Consider the following 21,449-nt stretch of genomic DNA (forward strand, 5'->3'; position numbering starts at 1 on the left):
AAGCTTGGGTGGCTAGAGGTGGGCACGTTCCGGCCCCCTGCACCTTGCAGACACCTCCACTTCACATGAGGAGCTTCCAGGTGGGCACAACTCCCCTACCGCCACTCCAGGACAGACTCCGCAGGCTGGAGGTCAGGGAGTGGGGAATGAGTCATGGGCAGGGCTGGAGGGAGGGGGAGACAGCCTCCCAGACCACGGCCGGTGTCATGTGCTCTCCCATGCCTGCCTTGCAAACCCCATGTCTCCTCCCCACATGGCGTTCAGCTGGGACTGGGGAGACAGCTGAGCCTCAGGTCACTCTTGCAGTTTGGTCTGAAGAGTTCCTGGTACACAACCGGCCCTGGTCCTCAGAGGAGCTGGGAACACAGGGCCTGCCGCCACGGGACTGGGGGGCGGGGGCGTGCACCAGGCCAGCCCCTCCTCCGCTGGCATCCGCTTCCACCCCCCCAGGGAGAGTGGAGCGCACCCGTGCCCAGCCTGGCGGTACTGAGGCAGCCTCCTCCCCAGCTTCACGTCCCGTCCACTCGCAACCGGCTTGCCGCAGAGACCCTGCCCCACCAGGTCCACGCCCTCCATTCAGATATCCTGGGTGGTCAGCAGGGCAGGGATCACAACTTCACAGACGAGGAAGCAAACAAGCTCAGCAGGAATAAGTGCCTTGCTGGAGCGACAGCACGCTGCGGCCAGGGCCGGCCCGGAAGCGCACCCTGGCTAGGTGGACCCCAAGGATGGCCTGGCCTCACCCCTTCCAAAACGGTTGCACACATGGCCCTGGCGCTCATTCAACCATGATAACTGTTGTGTCTTTCGAGGGGCTGAGTAGAAACGAGGACAGACAGTGTCTATTCCCCCATTCCGGCGGGGGAAAGAGACCACCAAAACGAAATAAACACGTATGGTAACAGCAGATGGCCTTTAGTGCAGTGAGAAAATAAGCAGGCCCCTGGCACTGGGGGCAGGCGGGGACACCATGTGACATGGGAGCCAGGGAAGGCCCTTCTGAGTGCTGGGCCGGGTTGAGCCTCTGTAGGCCTGAGACCCTCCTGCACCATCTCCCTCCTTCAGATGTCTGGTCTCCAGGAACCCCCCAACACGTGACCTCTGACAGGGCCTGATGGGGCTCTCGCCTTAGGCAGACACCCCCAGAGGCTCCCACCCAGCTGGGCCACCACCTAGCCTCAGTCCCAGCCCTCCTCCACCCCAGTCAGAGGCTGTGTCAGGGCCTCGCTGAGCTCTCCTCCCAGGGCAAGGCTCTGCTGAACGGGCGCCCTGTGCTGGGGCCCCAATTCCTCTAATGGCTGCTCGCTCCCAGCTCCCAGCTCCCAGCTCCCAGCTCCCAGCTCCTGCACCTCCTGGCCCAGGCAACTTCTCCAACTCGGCGATGGAGAACAGCTTCTGAAGGACCTCTCTTCCAATTCAGATCTGCCAGCTCCTCCCTCACCCTTGGCCTTGGGGTCGTGTCACCACAGCAGGCCCCAGAATGACTCCTTCTCCACGCTTCCCACTAGGGCCACAGCTCAAATGACACCCCCTGTGCTTTCCCACAGTTTACAGACCAACTCCAACGAATCTCCTGCCCCTCCTCCAAGTCTGGCCGGCTCCTCCCTGAAGCCCCCAGCCAAGATCCTTGGCTCTCTCAACGAGGCAGTCCCTTGGCCTGACCTTCCACAGCCTGGGGGGCGAGCCTCCACCTCTCTCAGTCCCAGGCCAGCCAACCCCTGCACCGTCCTCCTCAGGCACGGAGGTGAGCCACCAGCCCCTCAGCACTGCCAGGCCCGCCAAATCCCATCATCCAAACTCACCAACTCCACCAACGCCCCCTCCTCTGCCTGGGCCCAAGATCACCCAACTCCTTCCCTGTCAGGTCAATTGCAACCCCTCTCCCCGGCCCAGACGGACGAAAAAATCGATCCATTTCTCCATGTCATCACCTCTCCACCTCAGACCCACCGACTCCTCCAGAGCGTGAGCCCACAGCAGTCCTTGCCGTCCCTCCCTAAACTTCCAGGAATGGGAGACTCCCCCAGCCCGTGAGCTATCACCACCTCCACCCCTCACCGGGGAGCAGACCAGTCAGCGACCATCCTCTCAACCCCTCCCAGCCAGACGCCAACTGACCCTCTTTCTCGACATTCTTCCCGCCCCCCCCGGGGGCCCCCCCCCGAAACTCCTTCACTGCATCTCCACAACTGCCCGCAAGAGGAAAACAAACAACAACAACAAAAACAGAACCGGACTGAATCTGCCTGGATAACAGCAGCTGCTATTTATGTGGCAGGAACTTACAAGGACTATCTTATTTAATCCTCACAACTACTCCACAGTAGAAATTAGCACCTCCATTTGCAGAGAAAGAAACAGGAGGCTCAGAGAGGAAAAATGGCTTCCCCAAAGCCCAAGAGCTGGTAACACACAGCTGTTGCCCTTCTGGGAACCTGCAGACCAGAAACTTTCCCCCACTCGCAACCCCTCCCCGCGCCAGAATCTCCAACTACGCTAAAGCCCACAGACGGAACATCTTCCCCTCGCCTTGCCCCGAGCCCACAAGCGGACCACCATTCTGGCCCTCTCCTGGAAGCCCGTGAGTGGAGACATCCAGGCCCCAGCTCCGTGAACCAACTCCTCTAGGCTGGCCCCGAAAATGACCGGTGGCACCTAACATCTCCCCTAAAATGACCAACAATGACTGCAACTTTATGAAGGCTCATCCTGGCCAATCACTTTCCACACACAATCTTATTCAGTCCCCTCTGAAACCCTGTGACGTGAGTATTCTCACCCACTTACAGACGGGGAACTGAGGCTCCGAGGCGTTAGGTACCCAGCCTGAGGTCATGCTCTGGGTAAACGGGAGTCAGGACTGAACTGGAGCACCAGCTCGTCACCATCCTGCTCTGCCTCTCCAGGTCCTTCCCGCGTCCTGCTGAGCTCCCTGGACTGGATATCACGCTGTAGCCGAGGCCCATTCCAACTCTTCCCTTCCTCAGCCCCAGTCCCCCAAGCCCTCCAACCCAAAAGTGCCCGCCTGTGCCCGGGGCCAAGAGCCCAGGGACTGGGCTGGCTCCCAAGGCCAAGAATTTTAAATTAACCACCGTCTCTTTAACAATAAATGGCCAAGATGGCATTTATGGTGGTTCCCCGTGTGTTCAGCTTCCAGTTCCCACGTCTCCCACTCTCACATCAAAGCCACCAATTCCTCCACTGCCCACAGACTAGCAACAGTTCCTCCTCTCTCCCCAGGGCCAACAGACCAACGTCTGTAGAGCCGGGGCCAGGCTGATCCCTCTCTTCGCGGGCTCCATCCCAGCAAGACTGCCAGACCTGGCCAGGACTCAACCCTGCCAATCCACCCCTGAAGCAACTTTCCACCTTCCCAGCCCTACGGATAAAACACACTCTTCCAACTGCCGTTTCAGTTTCAACACTGAGCCGACCTTCTCCAGAGGACATACAGCCCATGGACTTGCTCTCTCTCCCCACACCTCAAGCCACCAAACTTCTTCAATGCTCTCACCTTCAACTGACTGGCAACTCCAATTCCCCGATGCTTCCTCAGGGGAATTAAAAAAAAAAAAAAACCCCTCCTAGAGCCAGGCTCCAAAGTTTCTCTGCTCCTGAATGACTGACAATGCTCTGCTTCCCTTTTTTTTTTGGGGGGGGGGGGAGGGAGAGGAAAAGGAGGCACGCAGTGACTTTTCTTCTTCTTAATGCCAAGACTGAATATCTCCTCTATCTTACCCACCCCCAAACTGACCACCAACTCTGCTACTTTTCTGGCAAGTTTGTTTACTTTGACTCCCTTTTCCCAACCCCAGGATCTACTGACTGGTCTAGCGGCATAGTCCAGGTTTATTCCTCTTCCTTCTTTCACCCAAGGAAGTGAACCACATGACCATCCCTTGCCCCGAGGCTTGCAGACCAGCAAGTTAACCTTTCTGTCCCCATGGGCCCATCAAACTCCTCCAACTGCCCTTTCAGCGCCGATGTTGACCCACTCTTCCTCCCCTGACTGCTCTATCCTTCTCCGGGGAAACTATAAACTCAAAGGCTACCGCCCTCCTAATCTCCCAAGCCACCAAACTTTCTTTGATTGCTCACCGTTTCAATTCCTAAAAAGATCACCTTCAGCGTCCCTTGGGAGGGGGGGGTGAGGGGGGGAGTAGCATAAACCAGCTACTTTTCACCTTCCCAACCCAACGACCACCTCCTCTCTAACACTCTCCAGCTCTAAACTGACGACTGTCTCCTTAAATCATCATTAGGTGCAACTTATTGAGCTCCACCTCTGTGCTGGGCTCTGCACTGACTCCCTGGTCCCCCACCAGCCCGCCTCCACGCTCCAGCCGTAGCTACCGTGTCTCCAGGGGTCTTTGGGTTCCACAGCTCCGGACACGATATCTTCGTCGGAGGGGAACGTGACGCGCTTGGCCGCAGCCTTGAGGCGCCCGTCGGCCGGGGGCGATGCGGGACTGGGAGACGGGGCCTCGGCGGGGGCCTCCTCGGCTTCGCCGTCCGCGCCCGGCCCGGGCGGCGCCTCCTGCGGCGGGACCTCCATCGCCGCCGCCGCCTCCTCACGGGGGCCCTGGGGACATGCCCCGGGCCCCGGACTTGTCTCTCCGGGCCCTCCCGCCGTCCCGGGGCATGGGCTCAGCCACTGCTCCAGGCGCCGCCTCCGTCCGCTCTCCTGGTCGTCGTAGTCGTCGCCGCCGGGAGCTCGAGCGCGCCTCCCCCGAGCCCCGTGCGCGCCTGCTCATTCGCAGCCGCACTTTCGTTAATGGCCGGTGAGACCGCCGAGTATCCAGAAAAGCAGAAAATCAATTTAAGTTATTTGCAGGTAGAGTTATCTCCTGCGTTGTTAAAGGGAGGAAACAAAAGGCAGAAAGAGCCACAGGGAAAAGAAACGTGAGCAGTGAATCTGCAGAGCCGGAACTGCAGAATATGAGGGGCGGGGCGAGGTGGACGCCGTCTCCCAGAGCAGCGCGCAAGCGCGAACCTGAGCCGCCCCCACCCCGCCTCCCCGCTTTAATCTAGATAACTAATGTTTATGCTCTCACACATTCGTCACGAGCTCAGGCACGGAGAAGGGTATGGAGTTGATAGAAGTAAAAATATCTGCTTGGTGGGGCTAGGCCAACTGGTAAGGAGAGAAGTAAAGAGATGGAGAACTTGAAAGGGAAGGCGACAGAAGCTGTGTATTCATATGAGTACAGGTGATGGATGCGGACAGAGGGATCATCCGCCTGCAGACGAAGCCAGTCCCCACTTGCTGGTTAGTCTCTAGCCTTCCATTTGCAGACTGCAGCTTCATCAATAACTCTCTGTATTTGGATAGCGTTGTATAAAATACAATTTAAATTTAAAAATTGAAATAGGAGCCCATAAGGAATATTATAGCCCTGATTTAAGTTTTTTTTAAAACTGAACGAAGGAAGAAATGCCAAAAACAAGGGACCAATCTGCCCACCAAAATACTGGGCGATGGACCAGGTAGATCACGGAGCCAGTAACGAACTAGCACGAACTCAAGCCACGCCCCCACAAGGGCTCGATTCAGTAGCTTAGTATTCGCATCCGCACTTTCTCCACGCTATCCCAGCCCAACAAGCAACTCGGGGAAGGTGGAGCTAAAACCAAAAAAGGACACATGGGGAGGAGCAGGCGACGTCGTTGCTTAGGCAACTCGAAAGCTAGGCCCAGGAGTCGCCAAAGGTAGCTCCGTGAATGGACATATGGGAGCTGAGGCTCTCCACATGCTTCATTCAACTTCATTGGCCACCGCACTTTGACGACTGGGGAGGAACAAAGCAAATCTCATCTATATTTAATGGGATCTTCACTTACCTTCTTAAATAGATGGGACTACAAAGGGGGCAGAAATTACTTTTTAAAAGTAAATCTGCTGAGGGAATTCCCTGGTGATCCAGTGGTTAGGACTCTGCGCTTCCACTGCAGGGGGCAAGGGTTTGATCCCTGGTCCGGAATCTAAGATCCCGCATGCCGCCCGAGGCGGCCAAATAAATAAATAAATAAATACAAATCTGCTGAAAGACTACTACTAATGGGGCTAAGTAAAGCGAGTGATACGGACGGCCGCTACACAGCTGGGGTGAAATGGAGAAAGGGCAAAGTTTCACCCTAACCCTTAATCCTCTGCCTTTTCCCAGTGGTGCCACCACACAGGGTTAGACAGGTCCCAACCAGTCCCCGTATGGGCGGGGAAGCGAATCTGCCCACCCAGAGGACAGGCAATAGGAGGAGCCCTTGCGCATGACCATGTGACCCAAAGCGAGCCGCGCAACTCGCTATGGACATCCTAGACCACCCGAAAAAGAAATCAAGTACAAATCTCCCAAGTCTAGCATCCAGGTCGCTCCAGCGTTCCCAGAGACTAGGGGGAGGTCCAATCACCACACCTTTATCAGAGTTCCTCCCACTCCCTTGACGTGTCCTCCCCTTCCTGGCCCAGCTCCACGGGATTCAGCCCGTGGATAGCCACGCTTCTACTCCCTAAATCTGGCTCAATCCCTATAGGGTACATTAAAAAAAAAAAAAAAAAAAAAGGAGGCAAATTTTCCTGGGATAATTGGTACTTTGGCAGGAGGGGAGTATTTCCAGGGTGGCTGAACTTTGCAGCCTCTTCAACAGACAATTTCCCACTAGACAATTTGCCTTCCTTTATTCCCTCTCTCCACCCGGAATCTTCAGGAACAGGCATGAGGCCCGTGTATCTGTACAGTTTAGAGTTCTGTGAGGTAGAGCCTTCCTTTCAACAGGATCTAGAACTCCTGGGGCCGCAGAATTTTACTGTCCCAAGAAGCCAGAGTTGCTTGAAGCTTGGCTCAAAATTCCAAGGGTGTTCCGAACTCTCTGGGGCCCACAGGTCCAAGCTCAGGAGCATATGGAGGCCTGGGAGACTGTGGCTACGCCCAAGGCAGAAAGATGAACACGATAACATCTTTATGGTTTGAAGGTGTATGAGATAATGTCACTACACCGGAGCAGCGCCTCAGCCTGCACGCCTATCGGAGTCTGCAGCTGCGACACGTAGAAGTTGGCCACGTCCAGGTCAGTGGCTCCGAAGTGGGCGGTCACATGCACACCCTCGTGCAACGTGAAGCTCACCTGGCGCCCCACCATGGCCAGCAGGCTGCGGAGGTAGCGCTCCCGAAGGGCGGCTCGGGCCCGCTGTTCCTGGGATTCCCGAGATTCTTGAGACTCCGGGATTTCAGGAACCTCCGGTTTCAGGGGGGCTCTGCGTCCGTCGGGGGCAAAGCCTCGGCTCAAGCCATCAGGGCCCCGGGGGAGCCGGAGCACAGGCACAGGAATGGTCAGTGGAGTCTGCATTATCCTGGCTGTTGGGTGAAGAAGAAGAGCAGGGAGCCATTATGGGGAGTGTGGGGCTACAGGAAGAGGGAGGCCTGGGAGCGGAGGCCTGTCTACCCCGTCTCCACTTAACCTGACCAAAACCCAATTCCTGAGTCCCCCTCCTAAAACCTGTGCCATTGCTCAGCCAGCCCCCCTCTTCCCAGGAACTGGCACCACCATTCAGGAGGTCCACGAGAGCAGGGCCTTTGCACTGCTTTTATCACAGCTTTATCCCCAGTCCCTGGCAATAAATATATTTGCTGAAAGAACAAGTCCTGGCCTCCTCTCTTCTCTCACACACAGCCCGTCCAATCCGTCATGAAAAGCAATCTTCCAAACAAATTCCCAGTCACATAGGAGTCAGCTTGAAAGGGCCAAATCCATGAGTCCATACTTACTGTAAATAGATAAATGAAGAAATACATAAAGGGGGAGAGGGAAAAATCCGCATCGTACAACGGCAGCTAAAATTGTCAATGGATGCTAAAACTTGTCAGTGAACGTTTGAGAAGGTCCAGGATATCTACAAAGTCTTAAAGTACCTCCTCACAAGATATTCCTTGTAAAGACTAAAGAGTAACTTTATGGTGGAGAAACCTGGTGGACACCACCCTAACTTAGGCATGAAAGCCAACACGTGCAGTAATAGGACAAACACCATGTGCATCCTGATGTGATACACTGAGGACAGGGCACCACTTCTGTGGTATTCCTGCCAAAAACGGATGACCTGGGCTTCCCTGGTGGCGCAGTGGTTAAGAATCCGCCTGCCAATGCAGGGGACATGGGTTCAAGCCCTGGTCCGGGAAGATCCCACATGCCGCGGAGCAACTAAGCCCGTGCGCCACAACTCCTGAGACTGTGCTCTACAGCCCACGAGCCACAACTACTGAGCCCGCGTGCCACAACTACTGAAGCTCGTGTGCCTAGAGCCCGTGCTCCACAACGAGAGAAGCCACCGCAATGAGAAGCCCGCGCACCACAACGAAGAGTAGCCCCCTCTCGCCACAACTAGAAAAAGCCCGTGCGCAGCAACGGAGACCCAATACAGCCAAAAATATATAAATAAAATAAATAAATTTATTAAAAAAAAAGCAAAAACAAAACAACAACAACAAAAAAAAAAACGGATGACCTGAATCTAATCATGAGGCAACTCAAATTGAGGGACATTCTACACACACACAAAAAAATTATCCTGTTCTTCAAAAATATCAAGATCATAAAAGACAAAGAAAGAAATACTTGGGGGGGGGAGTGGGGGGTGTAAGTTCCCTGGTGGTCTAGTGGTTAGGATCTGGCACTTTCACTACAGTGGCCGGGGTTCAATCCCTGGTCGGGGAACTGAGGCAGCCAAAAAAAAAAAAAAAAAAATACTCAGGGGGAAAATATATTTTTTTTAATTTAAAAAATATGTGTATATGTATTCACAACCTGATAGTTCTCACTCTGTCCACTGCCAACATCTCGGTCCAGCCACCGTCACTTCCTGCCTGGACTACTGAAGTCAACTCCTCGTGGGACTCCCAATTCCACCTTCACCCCCTGCCAGTTTGTCCGCACACACGGCCAGAGGGACCCTGTTAACACCTGAGTCAGATCGCGTCCCTCCTCTGCTCAGAGCCCTCCCCCTGGCTTCTGTCTTGCTCAGAGTCAAAGCCAAAGTCCTCACCACAGCCCTCAAGGCCCCGAGTGCTCCGGATCCCGCCAGCACCCTCGCCCGCCGAGCACGGCGCTTACCCTCTCCACCTGGCCACACTGGCCTCCTCGCTGGGCCTCAGGCACGCCTGGCGCGGCCCCTTGGTGGGCCCTGGTACTTGCGGTTCCCCCTGCCTGTACCTCCTCTCCCCTTCCCTGACCACCCTGCCTTCAAGATCTACCCCTCAGCCCCCTCCATCCAAACGGGCTTCCTCATTCTTTGTCGCACACACCACTGCTGCACATGACGTTGTCTATTTACTTTTCTGCTTGCGGTCCTTCTCCCTGCAAGATGGCTGCCTCCCCACAGGCAGTGACCTTGCTTTCTTCGCACGGCTGTGCCCCCAGCTCCTGAACACTAAGTGGCACAGGGACCAGGCTCCTTAAATACTGTTTCTGCTGGAATGAATGGAGTGGAGAGTGAGCTCCCAGGCCTGCTTAGCTGGGTGACCTCAAGCAAGAGACAGTTTCCTCTTCCATTGTGTGGAGGAATGGCACCAACGGCCAGCCACCTCGCCTTGTTATCAGGATTCAACAGGCTCATGCAGGACAGGGCCTATTAGGTACTAGGTTCTCCATAAAAGTTAGTTACAGTTGAATATCGACTGTGTTAGTATCAGTATTGCTGTGTGACCTAGGGTAAGTTGCTTAAACGGTCTGTGCCTTAGTTTCCCCATCTGTAAAATGGGGGTGATAGGAGGACCAACCTGACAGGGTTTTCACGGGGACTAAATGACCTAACAAACGTGCAAGTTAAGCACTGGTCTGGAACATATTACATGCCACTGCACTGAGGTGTTTGGGGGTTTTTTTGGGGTTTTTTGTTGTTATTGGTTTGGGGTTTTTTTGTTTGTTTTTTGGGGGTTTGTTTTTATTGAAGTATAGTTGGTTTACAATGTTGTGTTAGTTTCAGGTGTACAGCAAACCGATTCAGTTATACATATATATGTGTATATATATATATTCTTTTTCAGATTCTTTTCTCTTATAGGTTATTACAGAATATTGAGTATAGTTCCCTGTGCTATACAGTAGGTCCTTGTTGGTTATCTGTTTTACATATAGTAGTGTGATATGTTAATCCCAAACTCTTAATTCACCCTCCTCCGCCACTGCACTGCTGTTGATTGCATGCAGGGAGATGCTGGCTTTGTGAGCAGGAGGAGAGGGAGAGAAGGACCTAAGTTTCAGGCAGCTGCACCCCTCCCCTCCCTGTGGCTCAGTCCCCTCTTCTCTAAAGTGATTAACTGAAGTGACTGACACGTATCAGTCACCCAGCGTCCCATCCCAGGGCCACTCACCGTACAGGGGTGATTGGGATTGTCCTTTTTCTTGTGAGCCTCTTCCTGTCTCTGGAGCTCAACTGTCAGCTCCTTGCAAGAAAGGATCCTGCAGAGCAATGGACCAGGGCTTCTCAACTTTGGCACTATTGACAGCTGGGCCTGGACCATTCTTTGTCGCGTTGTAAGGTGCTGTCCTGTGCATAGGTGTAGGGTTTCGGCAGCATCCCTGGCCTCTACACGCTAGATGCAGGAGCGTCCCCCACCCTTGCCCCAAGCTGCGACAACCAAAAATGTCTCCACTGGTGAATAGTTTGGTAGGAGAATTACAACCCAATAAAGCCATTTTTTTTAAAAAAAAAGATCTCAAAAAAAAAAAAAAATCATCTCTGGTTCAGAACCACTGATGCAGACAAACAGATGGAGGGTGGGTAACAATGACTGCTGAACACGTGAACATATTCACAGCCTCACGGACACTCAAAGAGGGACAGCTTGACGGTCTCCGTGAAAACTGCAAACAGGCACCTCCCTGGCAGTCCAGTGGTTAGGACTCGGCGCTTCCACTGCTGGAGGCCTGGGTTCCATCCCTGGTTGGGGAACAAAGATCCTGCAAGCCGCGTGGCACGGCCTAAAACCAAACAAACAGACAAAAAAACTGCAAACGTACGTGGGTCATTCAGCCCATGGAGGGCCCGGGGTGGAGACTTTTAGCTGTCTACCTTTTTTTACCTTTTAAATTCTGTTTGAATTTGGATCCGTTTTGAATCTGTATAATCTTTTCAAAAGAATTTTGAAATTCTAGTTTTAAAAAGTTTTAAAAAGGAAATTCTAGTTTTAAAAATTCCTTTAAAAAGGAAATTCTAGTTTAAAAAAATTCTAGTTTAAAACATTTAAAAAATGTTAGATCCTCCCTCAGGAATCTGAACTCCCTCTCCTAACCTTACTGTCACGCACTCTCCAAACCTCTTTCTGTCCCTGACCCGGATCTTTTCCAGCCCCTGTGTGACTACCTGCCAAGTCTTCCTGATAGGACACCCCCGCTGCTGGCCCAAATCTTATTAGCAGAACATATAGCAAAGGTCAGCAAATCTCCTTTGTAAAGGGCCCAATGGTAAATATTTTAGGCTTCAAGGGCTTGTCTCTGTCTCTGTCACAACTACTCAACTCTGCCAGGGTAGCAGGAAAGTGGCCAGACAATGCAGAAACACGTGGAAACGTGGCAGTGCTCCAATAAAACCTTACTTATTGGGACACTGATATTGAATTTTATATACTTTCATGTGCCACAAAAGATTTTTTTAGTTTTCCAACCACTTAAAAATGCAAAACCCACTCTTAGCTCTCGAGCCATACAAGAACCTGTGGCAGGCCACAGCTCACCACCTGGCATAGGGGCTGAGGGTGTGGTCTGGGGGAGAGCGGGTGGGTCCCAGCCCTCCCAGATTCACTACAAGGGGTCTGGGCAGATCACTGCAACTCTAGGAGCAGCCTACCTGCTCCGGTTCCTCATCCGTGAAATGAAACATTAAAAAAAGACCTCCTAGGGCTGTCAGGAAGATCTTTCATGGGGAGGTTGCTGATCACACAGGAAAAGGACATCCGCAGTATCCTGGACTCTTCGCTTTCTCTCCCACCCACATCCAATCCTTCAGTCAAGTTTGTCAGCTCCACCCTCAAAAATGCATCCAGAATCCGGGAACTTCTCACCACCCCTACTCTGCCCCTTCCTTGGTCTAGCCACCATCACCTCCCACCTGGACTATTTCAGTAGCCTTCCCACTGGGCTCCTGGCCTCCACCTTCACCCCGGTCTGTTCCCCACACGGCCGTCAGAGGGATCTTCCTGTTAGAACTAAGTCTGATCACACCCCTCCTCTGCTCAGAGCCCTCCCATGGCTCCTAACCCACCCAGCGCAAAAGCAAAAGTCCTCACGATGGCTACAAGGCCCTATCACCTCTCTGACCTCATCTCCCACCCTTCTACCCTTTGGTCACCTGAAAATGCCAAGCACATTCCTGCCTCAGGGCCTTTGCACATGTTGTTCTTACTGCCTGGAACCCTCTTCCAATTGGGAGACATATATATATTTCTAGATACATGACTCACCTTCCTCCCTTACTTCATTCAGCTCGCTGCTCAAACATCATCTTTACAGGGAGGAAAATAATAGCCCTTTCACCCTGCAGTATCTTTTTTTTCCACAGCACTATCACCTCCTGACAATATGCATTTACTTGTTTGCCTGTGTGCTGTCTGTTCTGCCACAGAACATAAGCCTTCGAGAGAAGGGACATATCTGATTACTTCACAACTCCACCCCCAGCCCCAGTTAGGGCCTGGCAACCAGGGGGGGACTCAGTGAACATTTGTGGAAGGATTCACTCCTCCTGTTATCTGAGTGCCTGCTCTGTGCCTGGCCCATGCTGGGTGGTGCTAGAGACACAGCTGGGAGTGAAAGAGCCCAGCCCTGCCCTCCTGGGCTCACAGTCCAGTGGATGACACACACTAGGTCTCCAGACAATGACGACCCAGAGTGGGCAGGGCTGGAATGAAGGAGCCCGGGGGCCTCAGGAGGCCAGAGCAGACACCTGGCCCTGCCTGGGGGGGTAAAAGTTGGTTTCCAGGAAGGGGCTCAGGAACGATCTCTCTGATAAGGTTACTTTGGAGCAAAGACCGGAATGAAATGAGGAATTGAGCCATGTGGAGATCTGGGGGGAAAGCATTCCAGTTCGAGGGAGCAGCAAATGCAAAGCCTATGGAAGGGAGACTGAGGCACAGCAAGGAGGCCAGTATGCAGGAGGCTGGGGCAAGGGCAGAATGTGCAGGGGCTTGAGGACTTGGGTCTCTCCAGGGGCTGGTTCTGAGCAGAGGAGGGGCAGGGTCTGATTTCCGGTAATCACGGGATCCCTCTGCCTGCTGCAAGAAAGAATGGACTGGGAGGGGCAAAGGGAGGAGCAGACAGCCTGGTGAGGAAGCCACTGCAGTGGGCGGTGTGGAAGATGACAGGCGTCTGGGACAGGGTGGGGGGGGTGGGGAGAAGTGATTGGATTAGGCTATCTTTTGAGGGTTGAGAGCCCTCACTATTTGCTAATGGACTGAGCAAAGCCGAGGAAGACTCCCTGGTTTGTGCCTGATGGGCAAGACCACAGTGAATGGAATTAATGGGATTGCTACATTTTCATTATCTCATCACTACAGCTGTGAATGAGATTAAGGGATATATACATTTTCTAATGTATCTGACCGCTGCGTTCCCAGTTTAGTCAAGGGTCATCAGCTCCCAGGGCTTTCTCCCAACGTAGGTTAACACTTAAGTATTTCAGGAGAAACACTCTCCTTCCCCTCTAGGGCTAGTAGTTAATGAAGGACTGATGGGAATTACGCAAGTGGCCAAAGAGTTATGTTCAATCCCTGGATAAAACAAAATTAAACATGTTTAATTACATGACTAATTAAACATGTTAGTCATATTTTCTCCATTAGGGAGGGAAAAAAAAAAAAGATTTGGTCATACCTGCACAAGCCCCATTTTCCCGAAGAGGAAACTGAAGCTGGACGATGCCAGATCATTGACTGGGTGCAAGCTTTTGATTGGCAGGAAAAGGGAGCCAACCCCGGCTGGTCTGATAACAGAGTCAGGGCCATCACCCCTGCCCTATGCAAAAGGGCAGTTTTTTCAGCCAGCATAGGGGAGCCGTTGGAGGTTTGGGAGTCAAGGTGTGACCTGATAAGAAACAGGTTTGGGGCTTCCCTGGTGGCGCAGTGGTTGAGAATCTGCCTGCTAATGCTAGGGGACACGGGTTCGAGCCCTGGTCCGGGAAGATCCCACATGCCGCGGAGCGACTAGGCCCGTGAGCCACAACTACTGAGCCTGCGCGTCTGGAGCCTGTGCTCCGCAACAGGAGAGGCCGCGATAGTGAGAGGCCCGCGCACCGCGATGAAGAGTGGTCCCCACTTGCCGCAACTGGCGAAAGCCCTCGCACGGAAGCGAAGACCCAACACAGCCATAAATAAATAAATAAATAAATAAATTAAAAAAAAAAAAAAAGAAACAGGTTTGAGAAAGCTCGCATAGGGTGTGCCCAACACAGCAAAAGCAGGCATTATCCATTCTCCCTGGTGACCAAGCCTGAGAGTCCTTTATCCTGTCAAGTCTCCAAGCCAAGGATTTCCTGCCCAGGTTTCAGGAAAAAATGTCCAAACCCTTTTCCCACTAAAAAAACTAAAGCGCCCATCGCTTTGGTCAATGGCAGGGCCAGGAGATTCACAGACTTCCGTCCCTGGGGCCTCAGTGCTCACTTTCTAGAAAATGGGAACGATCCGTTCAGTGGACAAACTAACCCTTCAGTTGCCAGGTAGAGAACCAGCTGAGTTACCAGCTTAACCGAGATACTGACCAGCCTACACCCACCTCATGGGTGGGCCCCGTTTGGATGCAAATTAGTTAAATGGGCCACACCCTCCCCCGTGAGGATCGGGACCCCAAACGCAGAATCCCACCCCCCAAACCTCCGCCCACTGGGCCGGTCAGTTTCCTTTCAATTCCGCCCTGGCCACGCATCGCTCTCCTTTTCTTACACTAAGTAGGTCCTCCCGGCCCTCAGGCGTCCACTCCCCACTCCCCCCTGGGCTGGACGTTCTTCCCACCTCCCGGCTCAGATTAGGCGAGCGATTCCACTCCAGGAAAGGCGGGAGTCTGAAGACCGCAGCCGTTATTACTGTTATAATATCGTCGTCGTTATTGTTTTCCCGAGGGGGTGCATTCCGCCCCCACCCCCACCCCGGGCGCGGGGATGTGTGCGCTGCTGCGTTCGGAACCAGAGTCCCGGGTGCAGGCGTTCGGGGACCAGAACGTCCCAGCAGCCGGCGTTGCAGGCGCGGACTTGACTCTTGCCGCCACTCCCGGTCTTGCACGCGGGTGGGCGTCCCGGGGCCGATTCCGGGGAACGGGAAAGTGCTCGCGACCCACCAGCAACAATCCCACACTCACCGAGGTCCGCAGCGGCTGAAGCCCTTACTTCCGCCGGCGCCCTAGCTGCAGAGGCCCGGGCGGGCCGCGAGCCGCCGAGCCTGGGTTCCGCCCGCGCCGCCACCGCCCCACGTGGTCTCGGGCGGGCTCGCGGGCTCGGAAGCCAGCACAGACCCGGGCGCCACCCCGCCAGCGGCTTGGCCCAGCGCTTAGAGCTGATCCACCAGTCTGCGAGGTGGGGACGTCCAGGATGCCCATTTTACAGAAGAAGAAGTTGAAGCGCCTCCCGTCTGAGTTAAGCGCAGATTGGACTTGGCACCCCCATCCCCCTACACGTGCACACTCCTACCCCGCACCTCCAGTCCGAACCCCACCTTCCCTACTTGATCATGCTCTCAGCAGCCACGCACCAGGCAAAAGCCTTGGAGAGCAGCAGCTGGGAGAGACCAGAGGCGGTCATTTGGTCCTGCAGCCCTCCCCGCAGCCCCATCTTACACAGGGGGAAACTGAGGTCCTGAAAGGCAAAATGTATGGCCTGAGGTGGAAACGCGCTGCTCTGGGCTCAGAATTCACTTCTTCCACACGGTTTCAGTAAGGCAGGGCCCTGTGGGCCTTGGCTTCCCAGCGGACCCCCAAGACCCAGTGCCTGGTACGCAGACCCTCTGCAAATATCTATTGAAAGAATGCACATGGCAGGAGCTCAATGCACAATTTGTTAACTGAACTATGAACGATTAGGGGCTCTATTTGTGAACAAGACGGACTTGGCTCCTGCCATCTCAGAACCTACATCTAGGGAGGCTGAGAGGGACACCACAGGTTATTACATGAACAAATACATCGACAAGATCCTTCAGGGCTTGACAAGGATGTAAAAGGAATAAAATAAGGGCAATGGGATAATGGGTGGCAGGGTTGGGGGAGGTTGGGTGGTCAGGGGAGGTGGCGCTGAAGAAGAAGCCACCTTAGGTAACAGATGGGAAACCTGAGGCCCAGGAGGGAACTGGGGACAGATGGAGGTCATGGAGTGTAAATTGTAAGGCCTTCAGCAGGGTGGGGCTCCTTTAGATCCTGTGGTCAGGGAGGTCCTCTGCTCTCTGGAGGACAATTGAGCTGAGACCTGAATAACAATATGAGGAACCCTCAGGCCTGCAGCGGAGATTAGCATGTGAAATTCCCTCAGTGCTGGGCTTGGGGACACGGCAGGGGCAGACTGACCCTGGCCCTGACCTCAGGGGGCTTGTGTTGGGGGAAGGGGTGAGACGACAGTAAACAAACAGTTCTAGATCTTATGTGGTTGGTGCCAGGAAGAAAAGAAAACTTGCAGGGTTGAAGGGTGGGGCAGGGTGTTGATGCCACTTCAAATAGTGATCAGAGAGAGCAGCTTTGAGGAGGGAAGTTGGAGGAGGCCCCAACCGAGGGAGGCAAGACAGTTGGCTATTTGGTTTTAAAGACGATCCCAGGTCTAAGAGCAGAGTCAATGTATATGATCACGACCCTCCTCTGCTCAAAACCTTCCCAGGGCTTCCATCTCAGAAAAGCCAAAGACTCTAAAGTGGTCAAAAGACGCCCTTGGAGCTGACCTCGTTTTCTCACAGAACTCAATCAATACAGAACTTAATCACTACAGAACTCCTCGAATACACAGGCCCGGCATGGGGAGAAAATTGAGGCCCACCCGTCACCCCAGTAATCCTGTCCCTTTATAACCCTTCCTGGATTTTTTTTTTTTTTCTCCATGACAGGTGTCACGGAAGGCACTCTGTATTTTACATAGTTATCTTGTTGAGAGTCCTGTCTCCCTGAACGAATAAACTGCATGAGGCCAGGGTTATTGTGTTTTGTACCCTGCTGCATCCCCAGTACTTGGTCCAGAACCTGGTGCATAGTAGGCGCTCAATCAATGTTTGCCCAGGGAACTTTTATTGTAATGCGTTTAATGGAACAGACCAGATTACTATCAGGCGCCTAGGTAGAAACGTGGCCCCTACCATTTTCTCGCTTGGGGGTGTGTGTGGGCACCTTGTGCCTCAGTTTCCACCAGCCCGAAAACGGGATCAGGAATAGCTGTTTCTATGCGTGGCTGTGTGAACTCGTTATGGTTAAGATTTGATCACTTACAGAAACGCAGGGGGCACGGTCCAGATTAAGTTTGGCTGAGGGTGGGGCAGTCCTCTCGCGTCAGGCCCCGCCTCGGTGGGCGGAGCCACGGGCCGGGCCAGCACGTGTGAGAGTTCGCCGCGGGTCGCCGCAGTCACTCACCTGGGCGCCTCGGTGTGAGCGCGCACGGCTCGCGAGTCCTCCGCCCGCCAGTCCGCCTGCCCGTGACCCATGTCCCGCCGCAAGGCCGGCTGCATGCCTCGCCGAAGAGAGCCTGCTCCCACCGCCAACTCAGACGACGAGATGGAGATGCCGGACCTCTTCATCGATGTGAAGCCCGAGCCGGACCCGCGGCCCCTACAGGCCCGGCGGCTAGGGCCCTTCAACCCGAAGGAAATGCCCGCGCCGGGGCGGTTCGAAGGCGAACCCCGCCACTCCCCCGGCCCCGTGCCCGCTGGCGGCCTCTTCCACGCCCTGGGCCTGCGCAACCAGTGGGCGCCGTGGACGCCGTTGACCCCGAACCTTCACGGTGAGCACCCCCTGCCCCTGCCCCGGGCCCACCTCCCTCCCCTCTCTCTCTCTCGGGTGGGACCTCCTTCTCGGGGCACCGACCCCCGCCCCCCCACCCCCGCACTACCGCCCCTGCCTTATTTTCCTCGCCGGGTCCTGGCCTCCAGCCCCCCTTTTGACCTTCGGGTTTTCCCTCTCCCTCGGAACCCCCAGGCCCCATCCTGGCCCCACCCCACGCTCACCACCCGCTTCCTCCCTGCAGACCGCCAGCCGTGGACCGACAAACACCCAGATCTGTTGACCTGCGGCCGCTGCCTGCAGACCTTCCCGCTGGAGGCCATCACTGCTTTCATGGACCACAAGAAGCTGGGCTGTCAGCTCTTCAGAGGCCCCAGCCCCTGCCACGGCTCAGGTGAGTAAAGCCGGAATGCAGTCCCTGGTCTCAAGTTCAAGGGCCCAGCTTCCTGTGGGAGAAGGGGCTGACCTGGACAGGCGGGGCAGTGAGCACTACTTCCCCTTTCTGGCTCCCCACCGGGTGCAGCCTAGGCGTGGCCAGAGCCTGCCCTGTCCTAGGGCTGAGACTAGTGGTGGTGAGGGGGGTGGGTGAGGATGGGGGCTGGGCAGGGAAGCAGGGCCACCCACAGGGTGTGGCCAGCCCCAGAAGATTGGTCTGGGGATTTGCCATACACACACCCCCAATCTGGTTTCACTTCTCCTTCCCCTTGGCCAGAAATAACTGGCCAGGTGGCTGGACCAGTGTGGCAGCAGGGGGCACCTCTGGGGAGGGCAGCGGCCTGGGGGAGGGGAGCTGAGGCCAGCTGGACCGGGGGGTGTTGTTACCCCCTCCACCTCTTTATCACTTCTGATTGAGGTGCTGGGCATTTGCTCAGAGCCAGGGAAGGGGCTTCGGTTTTCCCTCCCTGATGGAATCTCCCAGCCTTGCATGCTGGGAAAGCCCTGTTTTGAGCCAGGTCCTGGGTGTCTCGATACCTGGGTTCCTCCCCTTGGGTAGGAATTAAAACTCTTAACTTGGTACTAGACTCATGGCGAGCTGAGCTTTTGGTCAGCGTTGATTGTGGGGCTCATCCACAGCTCTAGATTTCCAGTCTCTGGGCCATGTGCTCCTGGGATTTGTGAGAAATGGAATTATATTCAGGGCTGGGCCAGGGAGAGGGTCCTGTGGTGGGAGGGGGGGAGGAGGAATTATGATTGGCTCAGCTGTAGAGTTAGAGCCTGGTGGGCAAAGGAGGGGCTGTGATGGGATCATTAGAACAATACACTCTTAGGTGCTTGGACTTGGGAGAATTGTGGACACCTCAGCTAATATTTACTGAGGACTTGATGGACCACAGCTCTTAGCTGCTTCTGAGCTCACAGCAAGTCTAAAAGGGAGAAGACCCCTAGGATCCCCATATTCTAGCAAATGAGGAAACTGAGGCTCAGAGAGGGGTATTTCTTGCCCAAGGTCACACAGCTAGGGAGCAGGAGAGCCAGCTGAAAGTCAGGCCAGGCTGACCCTCTCCAACCCCACCTATGCTCTTGACCCTGGTGTTGCATCAGGAAAGCCACCCCCATCGAAGACATAAAGGCAAATAGATCTGGAAGTACCTTACTGACAGTACCTGGAGTATCTTGATTTGGAGGACTCTCAATCTGGGTTCCATGCAGAGGGAGGGGAACCTAGCACACTGTCCACACCCCTACCTCTCTAGGTGGCTGCTAAGCCTTCTCCCCATTTAGACCTTGGCCCCCTCTTCTGTAAGGCAGGAAAAGGGGATCACGCATGGGACCCAGGAGCCTGGGCTCTGGCACAGAAACCCACTCAGTTATCAAGAGCTGTTCCGATTATTAAACCAATCGTTTTTCTTGAAAACCTCTATCTCCCACTCCCTGGGTTTCTGGATTGAAACCCCAGCTCCACCCATTCCTAGCTGTATGACCTTGGGGAAAGGTCTCTTTGCCTCAGTTTTCCCATCTGGAAAATGGAGGTCTTATATCCTGTCTTGAAGGAAAGTTGTGAGAGGGAGCTGAGCGTGGCGGTTGGCAGGTGCCTAGCACACTGAATTGGGTCACCTGCTCAGCAAGGCCTTCCTAACCCCAGTATAAAATAACACTCCCCCGTCCATCACTCTGCTCTACCTTTTACCTTTTCTTGAAGATTTTTCAAACACAAAGAATATCCCCAAGTACTTATCATCCACTGCACGGATTTTCCTTGCTTCTTGTCTGTCCACCCACCTCTCTGAACACCAGCTTCCTGCGGGCAGGGAGTCTTGCCTCTTACTGCTGCGTCTCAGCTCCTGGAATAGAGCCTCTCCCCCAGCAGGTGTCCAGCCGGCAGCTGTGAGCAGCAACTGCTCTGACTTGCCTGACACGCTAACCCCTGGCCCTTCTCTTCTCTGCAGAACGCGAGGACCTGAAGGCCTTGAGCTGCCTCCGCTGCGGCCGACAGTTCACGGGAGCCTGGAAACTGCTGCGCCACGCCCAGTGGGACCATGGACTGTCCATCTACCAGACGGAACCCGAGGCCCCAGAGGCCCCGCTGCTGGGCCTGGCCGAAGTGGCTGCTGCCGTGTCGGCGGTGGCGGGGCCAGAAGCCGAGGCCAAGGGCCCCCGGCTGGGTCCCGCCCGGCGGAGCCCCACCTGCCCCGTGTGCAAGAAGACCCTCAGCTCCTTCAGCAACCTGAAGGTGCACATGCGCTCGCACACTGGCGAGCGGCCCTACGCCTGCGACCAGTGTCCCTATGCTTGCGCCCAGAGCAGCAAGCTCAACCGCCACAAGAAGACCCATCGGCAGCTACAGCCCCAGAGCCCCGGCGTGGCCGATGCCAGTCAGGAGCAGGCCTCCGCCGCCCCTCCGGAGCCGGCCGCCCACGCCGCCGCCCCGGCCAGCATCCTCCCGTGCAGCGGCGGAGAGGGGGCCGGAGCAGCCGCCACGGCGGGGGTCCAGGAACCTGGGGCTCCTGGCGGTGGGGCCCAGGCGGGCCCCGGCGTGGACAGCTGGGGAGCTGACACCAAGGAGCAGAGAACTGACCCCGAGAAGAACCAGAAGACGTCACCCAAGAAGACGCTGAAGCCAGCGGGCAAGAGCCGGGGTCCCGGGCCCGGGGGCAGCTGCGAGTTCTGCGGGAAGCATTTCACCAACAGCAGCAACCTGACGGTGCACCGGCGCTCGCACACGGGCGAGCGGCCCTACGCCTGCGAGCTCTGCTCCTACGCCTGCGCCCAGAGCAGCAAACTCAACCGCCACCGCCGCATGCACGGCCTGGGGCCTGGCGGGCCCCGCTTCAAGTGCCCCCACTGCTGCGTGCCCTTCGGCCTGCGGGCCACCCTGGACAAGCACCTGCGGCAGAAGCACCCCGACGTGGTTGGGGACGCCTGAGCCGCGGGAATGCCCCCTGCGGTCCCCCGCACTGCTGTGAACCACTTCTGTGACCTCCCTGTCCTTCCCCCGCAAGTAAATCCTCCCTCCCCACAGTTACACACGCGTTTGGACTCTGGCTTTCTTGGGGTGTCTGAGGTGG

The 21,449-nt window shown here is 55.2% G+C and overlaps 3 protein-coding genes across 7 annotated transcripts in view; 1 reads left to right on the plus strand and 2 right to left on the minus strand.

Annotated features, from left to right (window-relative positions):
* PPP1R37 (protein phosphatase 1 regulatory subunit 37) overlaps positions 1-4,858 on the minus strand; it is a 42,431-nt gene extending 37,573 nt beyond the window's left edge. The window contains exon 1 of the mRNA XM_036834598.1: positions 4,354-4,858. Coding sequence (XP_036690493.1) covers positions 4,354-4,555 — 202 coding nt within the window. The 5' untranslated portion in view covers positions 4,556-4,858. The remainder of the gene's footprint in view (positions 1-4,353) is intronic.
* Positions 4,859-6,589: 1,731 nt separating this feature from the next.
* On the minus strand, positions 6,590-18,327 carry GEMIN7 (gem nuclear organelle associated protein 7). Of its 5 annotated transcripts, none has more exons than XM_036834618.1 (2): positions 18,228-18,327; positions 6,590-7,352 (listed from the first exon to the last, which is right to left on the minus strand). In XM_036834618.1, exon 2 carries the CDS (start codon positions 7,342-7,344, stop codon positions 6,958-6,960), a length of 387 nt encoding a protein of 128 aa, XP_036690513.1. In that variant the 5' UTR covers positions 7,345-7,352; positions 18,228-18,327; the 3' UTR covers positions 6,590-6,957. The 5 variants fall into 5 exon arrangements, with proteins under 5 accessions (XP_036690513.1, XP_036690509.1, XP_036690510.1 ...); XM_036834614.1 differs by lacking the exon at positions 18,228-18,327 and adding an exon at positions 17,578-17,702; XM_036834615.1 differs by lacking the exon at positions 18,228-18,327 and adding an exon at positions 15,337-15,428.
* ZNF296 (zinc finger protein 296) lies at positions 17,613-21,392 on the plus strand. Its single transcript, XM_036834609.1, has 3 exons — positions 17,613-17,944; positions 18,188-18,337; positions 20,331-21,392. The coding sequence occupies exons 1-3, from the start codon at positions 17,647-17,649 to the stop codon at positions 21,305-21,307; spliced, it is 1,425 nt and encodes a 474-aa protein (XP_036690504.1). The 5' UTR covers positions 17,613-17,646; the 3' UTR covers positions 21,308-21,392.
* Positions 21,393-21,449: the final 57 nt, after the last annotated feature.

Source organism: Balaenoptera musculus, chromosome 19 (genome assembly GCF_009873245.2).
Source record: "Balaenoptera musculus isolate JJ_BM4_2016_0621 chromosome 19, mBalMus1.pri.v3, whole genome shotgun sequence".
Taxonomy (NCBI): domain Eukaryota; kingdom Metazoa; phylum Chordata; class Mammalia; order Artiodactyla; family Balaenopteridae; genus Balaenoptera; species Balaenoptera musculus.

Excerpts from the sequence above, each read along its gene's own strand:
- GEMIN7 (XM_036834618.1), bottom strand. The coding sequence starts at position 7,344 with ATGCAGACTCCACTGACCATTCCTGTGCCTGTGCTCCGGCTCCCCCGG.
- ZNF296 (XM_036834609.1), top strand. The coding sequence starts at position 17,647 with ATGTCCCGCCGCAAGGCCGGCTGCATGCCTCGCCGAAGAGAGCCTGCT. Across the intron at positions 17,945-18,187 it reads GTTGACCCCGAACCTTCACG|ACCGCCAGCCGTGGACCGAC; the intron begins GTGAGCACCCCC and ends TCCTCCCTGCAG. Across the intron at positions 18,338-20,330 it reads CAGCCCCTGCCACGGCTCAG|AACGCGAGGACCTGAAGGCC; the intron begins GTGAGTAAAGCC and ends TCTTCTCTGCAG.